The following is a 13284-nucleotide window of genomic DNA, read 5'->3' on the forward strand; positions in this document are numbered from 1 at the left end:
GTTTTTTCAGACATAAAACTTCTTCAGATGCATTCTATTGATGGGTTCCTCGAGCTGATCCCCATCTTGTGTTGATAGCTAATATGCTCCTAACCCAAATACTATTGTGACCACAAACAGACCTAACCAATTTGGTTCAAATTTTCCTTTCTTTTCTCGATCTGACTGGTTTCATGGATTTTCCTTTAGTACTAGTTCTCCTCTTTGAAAAATTCATGGTTTGACCTTGTGATTATAGCTCTAACACATTCTTTTTTGATATACCTTTAAATGATCAAAGGCATTTTGTCTTCATTCATGGATCAGTTCTAACTCTTGCAGTCTAGATGTTCGTTGTTCTTCATCTGGGATGAGAGCTTTTAATGATACTTGTAGAGAAGGTATCTCTACTTCTATTGGTAGTATTGCTTCTGATCCATAAACAAGAGAGAAAGGTGTGGCACGTGTTGGTGTGCGAATACTAGTATGGTAGGTCCATAGAGCAAGGTTTAATTGAATATGTCAATCTTTTCTAGCATCATTCACTATCTTTTTGAGGATTTTCAGAATAGTTTTGTTTGATGCTTCTGTTTTCCCATTCCATTGTGAATAGTAGGGTGTGGAAAATATGTGTTGGATCTTGAATCTCTCACATAGCTATTGTACATCTTGATTCTTGAATGGTCATCCATTATTAGTGATAATGGTCATGGGTATTCCATAGCGATAGATGATGTAGTTCAAGATAAATGCAGCAATTTGTTTTCATGTGATATTTGTGAGAGGTACTGCCTCAATCCATTTTGTGAAATATTCAGTAGCTACAAGGATGAATTTGTGACCATTAGATGAAGAAGGATTTTTTTTCCTACTAGATCAAGTCCCCATTGATAGAAAGGCCAAGATGTTGCTAAAGTGTGAAGTTCTTGTGCTGGTTCATGAATCAAATTCCCATGGATTTGATATTGTTTGCATGTTCTAGCTATCTGAAAAGAATCTTGTTCCATAGTCGGCCAATAATAGCCCAAGTGTATGAGTTTTTTTGAAAGGGTAAGACCACATGAATGAGTGCCACAAATGCCATTATGGACTTCACGTAAGGCCTTCTCAGATTTTTCTTGTTCGAGACATCTTAAAAGAGTACCATCTAGACCTCATTTAAATGGGGTATCTGCGACGAGAGTAAAATGGGAGGATTGGCAAATAAAGTTTCTCTTTTGGTTCTTCGATAAGTTGGGAGGTAAGGCGTTATCTTTTAGGTATGTGTAAGTTTGGCCATAGTGGGAGGAATCATGCCCCACAAGGTGACTGATAGTTTTGGAATCAGGAAAATTATGGGCGGGGTAAAACAATTCTTCCACCAGGAATTCATAACATTGTTGGTTTTCCTGTGTCTGAAGGAGAGAAGCAAGTGTAGCCATGGCGTCTACTGCTTTGTTATCATTATTTGCTGAAAAGTATTTCTTGATATCATGAACCATTTTTTTATAAGGCATTAATTTTTCATCCTTTGTTTGATAGTCATCATTAATCTGATTAATGATGAGCTGAGAGTCTCCAAAGACTTGAAGTTGTGTAATGTTCCATTCTATAGCCATTTTGATACCTATAACCAAAGCTTCATATTTTGTTGTGTTGTTGGTGCATGGAAAGCTTAATTTGTATGCTTTTGGGATTGTATGACCTTGTGGTGTGATGAAGAGAATACCTTCTCCTGATCCGTGTTGTGTTCTATTATTGATATCTTCTCTCGGACTGATATTTGGGTGATGTATTGTAAGATACGGATCGAACCCTGGAATGTCTGCATATGAACAGGTAAAATTGATTTGCCTTCTTTTGAAGAGTTCCCAATATTTTTGTCTTGCAAGTTTTGATAAAGAGATTGTTGGATGTAGATCAATTGTGCCAATGATAATTGCCTCTATTGGTTCTATCAAAATGGATGACCTTTCTTGATAAAATTCAGGTAAGGTGTCAAATCTCCCATCCTCCGGTGCCTCGAGGAGGTTTTTACCATTAGATTCATCCTTTATTTTTACTTTTTCCTAGTCTAATGTTGCCAATAAATGGTTTTCAACATTATACCTGATATTGTTTTCTTGATTTTCACTTTTGCGACTAGGAGATTTAACACCCACTTGACTGGAAGATATGTTAGTGAAATCCCTGGTGAAAGTTGTTGCGGGTTTGATTTCATTAAGATATAAGGATATGGCTTGGTCATTAGGAAAGGTATCAATGGCAGTATGTCCTTCATTTTCCCAGTCCATAGGTTCAGGAGAGATTAAGGATAGAGGATCCTCATGTTGAATTGTTTCATAGATATTTGGGGTCATGATAGAGATATCAGAGCTTTCAATATGTATTTCCATGTCTAGAACGATACTCTCATTAGAATGACCTTGCATAAGAAACTCTTGATCGTCCTCGGTTAAGTCCATGTCGTCTGAATGTGATTCTGATTCAAGTAGGCTAGTTCCTAACGTTTGTTTTGCATACGTGTGAATTGCATCGACTTCTACATCTTCTTCTTCCCTTTCAATTTCAAGTTGCTCTTGTTTGTTTTTCCATGATAGAAAATATTTTTCGGTCCCTCGTTCTCTTAGCTACATTTTTTTTTCCATGTTTGACAAAATTGATGCAAATGATTGTTCTTCTGATTGTGTGCTTGAATATGCTGCCTCTCTGTTATGTGAAACAATGACCTCTTGATCTGATTTCAGATTATTACAACATTGCAATGGATTTGAGTCTACTGATATTGTGATTTCCTATCCATTGTATGGAAATTTTAAGCATTGATGACATGTTGATGTAATAGCTTGTATGTCCTGTATCCATGGTCTTCCCAAGAGTATACTGTAGGGTAGGTCCAAGTCTAGAACTTGGCATGTTGTGTCTTTCTGTAAAGGTCCTACTTTGAGGGGTAATACTACAATTCCTTTAAAGGAATGCTCTTCTTCACCATAGGCTTTGATTTTTATCCTTTTCCGGAAATCATCTACATCTTCTGAATATCCTAGAGCACGGACAAGACTCAAAGAGAAAATGTTCAAGCCAGCTCCCCCATCTATTAGGGCTCGTTTAACAAGCATTCTATGAATGAGGGCTTCAATTTACAAGAGAGGGTTATGGGGATTTTGCAATGAATCAATGCTTGGATATGAAGGAGATGGGATTTGAATAGGATCCTCTGAAATAGGCTTGATGGCAATCATGGATATCCCTTGGGGAACTTCATCTTTGGATGTGTTCTTTGGTGATGATGCTATAGAATTTCTTGCCAACTTTCAAGAGGTGTAGAAATATATGCCTTTGGAGAGTCAATTTGTTTATGGGGGGATGAGCCATTGCTAGACATAGGTGTACGATTTTGATCTTCTTTATCCAAATCCTTTAGGGACATATTTAAGAGTTGCATAAAAGAACCACTTTTCTTTGGAGATGTGTTTGAATCCTTGTGAGATTTTGGCATAGTTGGATTTTGATTTTGGACTTGTTTGATTGCTTTGATATGCTGTCTTGTCACTTGTATTTTGCTTTGGTATGTCATGTTGATATGATTTTTAGCTATTTCAAATGTTTCTGTTTCCGTTTCAGGGGTTCAATTGTCTAAATGTTGTTTTGATAAGTGATCAATTGTTAGTGTAGATACGCTAGAATGATAGGACATGCAAAGATAATTCAAGTGTTTAAAAGTTTGCAAGTTTTTTGATCTTCGGTTTTGGAGTGCAATGATGCTGATTTGATAAGAACCAAATCCAATAGGAAAGATATATCCTACGATGTGGGACAAGATTGTCCTGAACAAACGTTTCAGTTTCATGATAGAGGATGATAGATCCTAATGAGAAACTATGTTTGAGTGATCAATTTATCAAATAGGGTGATAATGCACTTTAAGATGTTTAGATCTTGAACTTGTTGAGGGTAAGCACTTGAAAATATTGAGGTGTTTATGTTCTAGAGTCTGATTTTGATGAATGATAACTTGACCAAGCAATCCAAGAAGACAATTTAAGCACAAAGCGATAGATAACATATGTTTATTCTTACTGCAAATTGATCAAGCAGAAATGACAAATCCGAAAAAGGCATGCAAGAAGCACTCTAGACTGACAAATACAGAGACTCGTATGATAGAATACCCAATCCCAAATGACCAGAGATACCAGACTATACAACAAACTGAGATTTTCATGTGAAATAGTAGAGACTCGTACGACAATACTTTCTGAACCATACGATAAAACAGATTACTCATACGACAAACCTTACTAAGCCATACGACAAAAGATAAATCCCATACAATAAATTATTAGCTCCTACGACAAAGAACCTGACTTGTACGAAAGATAACAAAGCAGGGATAAAAACTATTTGTTTGGTCGAATTTTGATCAATGAAGTTTAATGTTTTGCCTCTGTTTTCCAATTTTAGAAGTCTGATTTTTCAATTTAGGGATGAATATACAACAACCACATGATGTGATAAGTGACTCCAAGCATGATAAACCCTAAGGAAGTTGGTTGAGGAGAGAAATCCTTTTCTTGCAAGCTTAGGTACACACCCAATAGCTAATCAGAATACAACTGTTGAGTCTCAAGCAATGGATTCTCAACATCGTATTATCTGACTCCAAACGCTAATGGGGGCACGACATGGCAAGTGTCTTGGGAGAGTTACTATCTCTCTCTCACAAAGGTTATCACCCTTTCGGAGGTGAATCGGGTAGCTTCTAATTTAACCAGAACTAGTAAGGGATTTGTTTGGTATGTCGAGGTGTAATACACAATTAAGAGGTCTCCCAGCCTTGAAAACCAAGGTTTGATATCCCGAAGGTATGGAGGAGAGCTATTCCCGAGAATTGTCGTTGACTTGATTTTCATCAAATCACATTTATTTTATAGTGGGTTGGATTACTTGGCGTTATCCGTTCCCACTTAGGTTGTTCCCCTCTCACCGGTCGTAATGGCTTTAAGAGTTATTAGCTCCTCGAGAGGGCAGACCTACTAAAGATATGCACTAATGAAAGCAAATTATGAGTCTATCTTTCTGATCACCTAAGAAAGGTGAGAGCATACTCGCCTATCATCAAAAACACAAAATACATGATTGTTCATTCCTTTAGCAAAATCAAGTGTGCCTAGGAAGATTAAAGAAGACATAGAGTTTAGTTGAATTGTTTTTAGGCAACCTATAAAATAGACGTATTAGTAGTCATGATGTGTTTGGTTGAAACAAGTCTTTGGCTAGCGTATCTTCAAAAATCGTTCTGCAAAAACCAGTTAGGCTGCCAAAAATTTCACAAACAAGTCAGGGTTAACATTAGTAGTAATCAATTAAAGCATCAAAACCCTTAAAATGTAGTCAATTTAAAAATCACAGAAGTAGAGTGTCATACGACACACTTTACCAACTCGTACAAGTCAAGATGAGAGATCGTACGAGTTAGGATGATATATAGTACGACATTGAAATTTTACCAAAGGCTCGTACGAGTTAGGATCTCTTGTCGTTCCAGCTCACAAAGCATGTCGTACTAGGCCAGAAAGGGACTTGTACAACATTCTGATTCAGACCCGGCAGAGATGAATGTTTGTTGAAGCTTGAGAGGCCAAAAATGATAATTTCGGCTCCACGGTGGGCGCCAAAATGCCATGTATCTATGAAGTGTGGACCTGTGTACCTATAGTAGCAACACAAAAACACTCAATAGATCATTACAAGAATGATTACCAAATATAAACAAAGACTTATGAAATCATGGCTAATTGATCTATCGCCTCCTAATAAATGTGAATATAAATTTGCTCTCATATCTGGTTAGCAATTCCAGTGACTTGACTACACCTAGATGGAGGATTTAAGATGATGATGCATTTAAGCTAGCAATGATAATGATTAAGCTACATGATTCTATGATTATGCTAGAAAATATGCTAAAATGATGCAATTAAGCTATGATAACAATTCTCAAATGATAAACTAAGATTTGCATATGCCTATAGTAATAATGTCTGAAATGCAAATGTGATCGGATGAATGAGATGGATCCTTTGAGCTCCAAAATGGGGTCTATTTATAGGATTTCCAAGGCCAAGGGTGAGGTGGCAGGAATCAACGGTCAAGATTAAGTCTAAAGATATCAATGGTGAAATTGGAGGAGGTTGGAAAAGAGGTTGGATGAAAGGGAACAATTGGAGGTTGGTAGGAGAAGGGGTTGGATAAAAGGGGACAATGTCATCTCTATGGTGAGAAGTGTCAAGAGGCTTCTAGAAAAGGTTGGATGAAAGGGAACATTTGCAATCTCTATGGTGAAAAGTGTCAAGAGACTTCTAGAAGATGTTGGATGAAAGGGAACATTTGTCATCTCTATGGTGACAAGTGTCAAGAGGCTTCTAGAAGAGGATGGATGAAAGGGAACACTTAGTGACAAGTGTCACAAAGCTTTTCTCATGAGAGGGCAAAGTGTTCAAGGAAAGGGGACATGTGGTTAGATGGAATGGGTTAGGTGGTTAGAAGTTAGGAGAATTTGAATTTAAAAATTCAAATAATAGGAAAAGGCTAATTAATTTCAACAACTCATGAATTTGATTTGTTTTAATTAATTAGGGGATTCTAGAAGAAGTGAATTTGATGGGGGAAATTAATTAATTTGAATTAATTAACTAAAGGGGATTATTGAAATGAACTTATTAAATAAATCCTTAGATTTATTAATAGGTAGATGAATGGGAGAATCTAATCAAATTGTTTATGAATTCAATTAAATTGGGAAGGAGGATTAATTAAATAATTGCTTATTCAATTAATTATCTTTAGACTATTTTTAGGTGTATACATTGTGGTTATAAAAAAAGGCACTTACATTGCTTATTTCCTTGTTTCAAATTTACTAACTTGAATTAATCTACAAGTTCTAAAAAATACTACTACTTGTTAACTTTTAGGCTGAATCACATTCCTTTGTCATAATAAGCCATTAATTTATCTATGCTAAAGTGACTCGTCACTTTGAATGTACATGTATCCATCACTAGTAGAAGCCTTTATTGTTAGATAGTTCAACTAACTAGAAGACAACTGAGATGGGGGGGGGGGGTGAATTAGTTGTCACAAATTACTGGAATATTTAGCATTACCGGAATATTTAGCAATTAAAAGCTTAATACCGGAACCTAAAAGATCAATACCAGAATGCTTAAACCAAATACCGAAATAGAAAATAAACCAATTAAGCATAAACAATAATTAGATAATAAATGTCATCCACATGACACCAAGATTCATACGTGGAAAACTCGGTAAAAGGAAAAACCATGGTGGGAAGCCTACCCACAATTAGATAATACTTTTGCAGTAAGTATGTGAATTACAATTGAGGGGACTGCACTTGCAGGAAGGCCAACAAACTAGAGCGCATTGCTCATCACAAAAGGAGTCTCACTGACTACATAGAGATCCATACTACAATTCAGAGAAATGAATGAACTACAAAGACAACATCTCCTATGCCTGAATATAGTTCTGATTAAGCTCAATACTGGAGGACTAAATCCTCTTACATAAACCCAACTCGATCACCAATGATCGACCAAATCCTCTACCTAAATGATTACTACATTATTTGCTCCTACACCAATCTCATTCCCATGATCTACAATGAGATCTTACATCATATATATACAAACTCTCGACCATAAACAATAAGGTCGACCACCAAACAATAAAATAATTACATAATTACAAAACATGTCGGTCAGAGACCAAACAAATAATATCCAGCCCATAAGACATCCCGAAAACACATTGAGAGGTCCAATCCACATGTTACATTAAGTCGGTCCATAACCTAGATAACACCAGGACCCAATTTAGGTCCACATGCTAAAGCAATCATCTCAATCTGCCAAGTCTCGAACATGATCACCATCAACATCCTTAAACTCCACCAGAAGCCGCACCAACACCACTTATGCATATTATCAAAGATCTTTATCAAAACTCTACCGGTGAAACCCTCACTGGAACCACAAACCAAGCTTCTTAGCTTCTTAGCAAACAGGATAGCATCCAATCACCAAATCCAAAACCAACTGACTGAACATGAACATGAGTAGCATGAATAAGTCAATTCCATAACCCAAACATACCGGAGCATACCAGATCATATCCAACCAAAAACCAAACATCCTACCAGGATCAGAAGGGTGCCGGTAAAACATCCAAAACAGCTAGTGTTGACATCAATGACAAAACATCAATGCAACACATAATCAATTCCTCCAACTGGCCAACATTTATGTCATTGACACACTCAATATTTCTACTTTATATGGTAAATCATTTTTTATATTAAAGATTTCTATATCTTTGATATTTCTTGTGCTAGAATTTCTTCATATACCTTTCGAAATTAGTTATCATGTACATATTCCCTACTAAAACCGTCCATTAAATTATCAAAGTGAATTTCTACTATGTCAATTTTTATATTAGGAAATTAATGAACACATATAGGCCACCAATTTTTTCTATTATAATCACTACATACACATACCATAACTCATGATTGCACATATGATGTTTTAGAAACTAAACAACACCCTTTAACCAAAGTGCACTATGACACTACCAAGGGAATGATAGAATATGGTCAACAACATTACATCGAATCACATGAGAAGAAAGCTTACAAAACCATTAGAGGATAAAACCAACACAATGAAAGATAAATAATATAGAGTCTCCTCATGACTAATAATAGAATGCTTTAACCTAATATTTTCTTAATTATTTATCTTCAATATTCAAGATTTAATCTCAATGTACAATTGATCTAAGATTAATCCTATTATTTATATATTTTTAAATATGACTATTGAATTCAAGGAACTTGGAGTCAATAGTGGACTCATGGTCCTTCATTTAAGGTATATGTATTGGGAGAAATCAATGGTTTAATTTATTATTTATCTTTATATATGAATGAGTTGTCTAGGAATGAGTTGAAGCAATCCAAAAATTAGTACGATAAATAGTTCTTAAAAGATTCAAAATGAAGGGTTAGAGTTGTAGTGTAACTCTCAAGGACGAAATTCTTATCATAAATCTTCTTGCATCAACACTATTTTTTATTGTTGTTCCCTAAACTAAGTGTGCTATATATTCATATTTAACTTCTTAAAATGGCGTTTTGATTTATCAATGCTTAACTCTTTCCTATTTATAAATCTGATATATATACTAGATAAACTATAAATTATATTATCTTTCCAACATATTTAAACATAAATATTTAGTAAAATTCAAATGTTAACAGCTATGATACCAAATGTTAATAACTATTGAAGATTATTCTATGATTGCATTTTCATCTTGACTAAACAGAAGAAAATTTTATATGTATAAAAGAATGTAAATTGTGGAATCAATCAACTCAAAAGACGGGGCTCACCATCGAGAATGGCTTGCATTGCAGTAGATCGATTTTTTGGTATAAAATCCAAAAGAAGAACAAGAAAATCGCTAAAATCCAAGAGAAGACCAAGAAAATCGTTAAAATCATCTGCATACTTTGCAGCAAACCCAAAATTCTCTTGGAGAAAATCGATCGATGGTCGAAATTGTCATCTACTGTACCCTTTTAGATTACCATTTTAGTCGAAAAAATTGGCACAGAGCTTGCCAAGAAGAGAAACTCTTTTGGGCATCATACCAAAGAGCTCCACCATTAAGCCCAGGTGATTTACAGCTCTGTTTTCACTGTTCTTCCCCTGAGGATTAAATAATTTTCATTTACCAAACCAACACTAAGTCACAAAACAAGTTTAAAAGGAGTATATGAATGGAATCACAGCCGTATCATCTTCCTCAAGACTAAACATGACAATTTAGGAATCAACCAAAGCGATCAAGTGATATTAAAGTAATCAGAACATATTGCATATAACATTGAAAAAAACATTTTAATATTGAAAATCTCTGCACATGATTGCAGTTTACAACGTGGTGAAATGCTTCTACATTTAAGTTCATAACTCTAGTTCCTCATGTATGACAGAAATTTCACAGAAAACAGGGCACAAATAGTGATCATGGCTTCTTGCTTCGCAGATTCTTACACCATTTCTTGATTTATCCAGGTTCACATAGCTGCACGTCACTTTGACAGATTGACATAAATGGCAGCATTTTCTTTATGCTCACTTTCTTTCTAACCTAACCTCATCGCTTTCCTCCGTTGCGGATGATGATGGTGCTGATGGTTGAACAAGGCGAGGCAAGTGCTGAAGAATGGCTTGTGCAGATTGTTGCTGTTGCTCAGATGCTGATGCTGCTGCATATCCACTCACATTAAGATTCGGATTGCCTCCTTGTAAAGTTGGAAAAGAGGGCCCTCTTATTTGTAAATGACTGTTCGTGGGAACAGAAGGTCCACTTATTCCTGAATTGTTAACAACAGATGCTCCTCCTCCTCTTTGTAGATTGTTGTTCCTTTGGTAAGGAAGAGATGGGTATCTCTCCCTCATTTGATAATTGTGACGATCTAGCTGTTGCCGGTTCAAATATGATGTGGGTAAAGATGGCCCAACTCCTGAAATTCCTCCACCTACATTCTGGTTTGAATATGTTGAGAGTGAAGATGAGCAGCCAGCTTGAGGCCATGCCTGGACTTGTGATGGACTAGATAGCTCAACATGTGTCTGCACTCCTCCTAGGATGGTTTGATAATATAAGAGATCTCCTGGATTTTGAGCAAACTCTTGCTGTTGCTGTTGCTGTTGATAATTAGTATGATCTTGCTGTTGCTGGTTCATATATGATGTCGGTAAAGATGATCCAACTCCTGAAATTCCTCCGCCTTCATTCTGATATGTACATGTTGAGAATGAAGATGGATAGATAGCTTGAGGTAAAGATGGTCCAACTCCTGAAATTCCTCCACCTACATTCTGCTTTGAATATGTTGAGAGTGGAGATGGATATGTCTCCCTCCTTTGATGATTATGGTGAGATAGATAAGTCTCCCTCATTTGATGATTATGGTGAGATGGGTATCTCTCCCTCGTTTGAGAATTGATGTGATCTTGCTGTTGCTGGTTCAAATATGATGTGGGTAAAGATGGTCCAACTCCTGAAATTCCTCCACCTACATTCTGGTTTGAATATGTTGACAGTGAAGATGGATAGCCAGCTTGACCCCATGTCTGGACTTGTGTCTGCACTCCTCCTGGGATGGATGCATAATTTTGAGGTGCTACATGTTGATTCCTACAAATTGAAGAGAAACTTTAGTAGATTTTTAAATTTTAAAAAAATTATGAGATAGGTGCTACTATGGCTTCAACCCAAGAAATTAGCAGCTTTCATATTACTTACCTCAGCTTCCAAGCATTCTGTTCAACAAGAGCCTTTGCCTTTTCATATTTCTCATTCCGTCTCTCTGTAGTTACAAATTATAACAAGATCTTTCTACTCTTAATCAATTGACCATAGTATTCAATCATTGACAAGAAAAGCCAATTTAATGTAATCTCCAAATACACAGAATATTCCATTGCTTACCTCGACCATGGGTTTTCATATGACCTGAAAGACTCTGTGATTTAGAAAATGCCTTGTTACAAAATCTACACATATAATTTGGCCGTTCATTGCTACCAACTGAATCTGAATCTCCAGCCATCTTCGTCTTCAAACACTATTACCTGTTGAGAAACATGTGTCTCAACCTTGCAGTCTTTTTCTGGAAAATTCCAGAATTTGTTTGAGGTAGTTTTCCACATGTTTATGCATTGGAAAATGGTTAGTGAGTTGTTAAAAATGAGTCTTGTCCATAGTAGAATATAGGTGGGCCATTTTTAGAGCCTTAATGACTCATTTTGTGACTTTTAAGAGGGTCTAAACTAGGGGACAAAATTATGCACGGGATTACTATTTTAACCTGGTTGTTTTTCCATTTTGGAAATGTAAATGTCAAAAATGGGCACCATGTGGCATGGTGGTTAAGCCCATGGTTTTGTAAAACCACAAGTGGTTTCCAGGTTGTAAAATCACTATAAAAGGAGGGCTTGGGGAGGAGTTTGATAATTGAGTTTTTTGCAAGACTGGATGCTAGAAGGAGTCTCTCTGAGTTCGAGTTGTGGTGATGCGCTCCTGTAAGAACTTGCATTGCAAGTGTATTGTAATCAGCTTGATTTGATAATACATTGTGCGAGTTTTGGAGGGTGGGGTTTTTCTCCCAGAAGGGTTTCCCCACGGTAATCACTGTGTTATGTGTTCATTGCTATTTTTGTGCATTTCTTGATATCTTAGTAATATTTAAGTTGAAAGTTGCATAACTGTCCTCTCAAGATTAGCGTAGGAAGCGTTTCCGCACACCTTTGCTTCCTTACATTACCCAAACCAAACTGTGTGTGAAATTTTCGAGCTATTCCTTTCAGGGTTCTGATCTCACGATAGGCTGTTACTTTGTTGCTTGTTATCTTGAGGGCCACAAATTTCTTGAGTTGGGTATAAATAGAATACAAGATCAGTTAGTTAAATCAAACTTTACTGTTGTGGAGTTACTATAGTTTCTTGTTTTTCAAAATTCAAGATCAAATCCAATGGCTATGTGATGTAAGATTCAAATATGACTAAAGAATGCAAGGAGCTTATGCTCTATAAATGGTGTACAGATTGGGATAATTCAATGGTTTTATTTATTATAGTTGTAATTATTTATACACGAGTTCATTATATAAAACCCTTTAAATAGATTTCTCATGTTCTCTTAAACAGCTGAACATGTTTTACAACCATATGTAATACCCTTTATATAGATTTATCATGACAGCATAGGTCTCATAGACCTTAGAAGAAGTTTTCTAGACATTAGTTAAAACAATGCATATGATTCACATTCCAAATTTGAATTATTCCAAAAGTTTTAAATTTTACACGACCTCACATCTAGTATGTTTGTTGGCTTATCAAAGAAATTTTACAGGTTGAGAATATTTGGCTCACTTGGATTAGAAGAAATGCAAAATGTACCTTCATCATCCCAAAATGAAACTGAAAGGGCCAAAGAGTTATTATTTACTCCACGATGCCTTCAATTTTGTAATTATTAGAAGGCTTGAAAATGATTTTACAAAAAGGTTATCTCTAGAAGCATCCATTGAACTAATAAAATGAGGGAATTGGTATATCTAATTTAACAAATTCACCTACATCAAGCTATTTATTTTTACAATGGATCCTACAAACTCCCTATGTATCCAAGGGATAAGATGATTTTGTTGGAACTCT

General features: G+C 35.9%; 1 protein-coding gene across 1 annotated transcript; it reads right to left on the bottom strand.

Moving 5' to 3' along the window:
- Positions 1-9930: 9930 nt before the first annotated feature.
- Positions 9931-12484, bottom strand: LOC131068245 (uncharacterized). The gene is made up of 4 exons (XM_059214152.1): positions 12389-12484; positions 11554-11696; positions 11368-11431; positions 9931-11259 (listed from the first exon to the last, which is right to left on the bottom strand). The coding sequence occupies exons 2-4, from the start codon at positions 11672-11674 to the stop codon at positions 10191-10193; spliced, it is 1254 nt and encodes a 417-aa protein (XP_059070135.1). The 5' UTR covers positions 11675-11696; positions 12389-12484; the 3' UTR covers positions 9931-10190.
- Between the last annotated feature and the right edge of the window lie 800 nt (positions 12485-13284).

The sequence above is a fragment of the Cryptomeria japonica genome, chromosome 11 (genome assembly GCF_030272615.1).
Source record: "Cryptomeria japonica chromosome 11, Sugi_1.0, whole genome shotgun sequence".
Lineage (NCBI taxonomy): Eukaryota > Viridiplantae > Streptophyta > Pinopsida > Cupressales > Cupressaceae > Cryptomeria > Cryptomeria japonica.

What these genes read in the sequence shown, in the direction of transcription:
- LOC131068245 (XM_059214152.1), bottom strand. Translation starts at nt 11,674, where the DNA reads ATGGCTGGAGATTCAGATTCAGTTGGTAGCAATGAACGGCCAAATTAT. An exon ending in TATGAAAACCCATGGTCGAG is followed by an intron (nt 11,432 to 11,553) that starts GTAAGCAATGGA and finishes TTGTAACTACAG; the next exon opens with AGAGACGGAATGAGAAATAT. An exon ending in CAGAATGCTTGGAAGCTGAG is followed by an intron (nt 11,260 to 11,367) that starts GTAAGTAATATG and finishes TTCAATTTGTAG; the next exon opens with GAATCAACATGTAGCACCTC.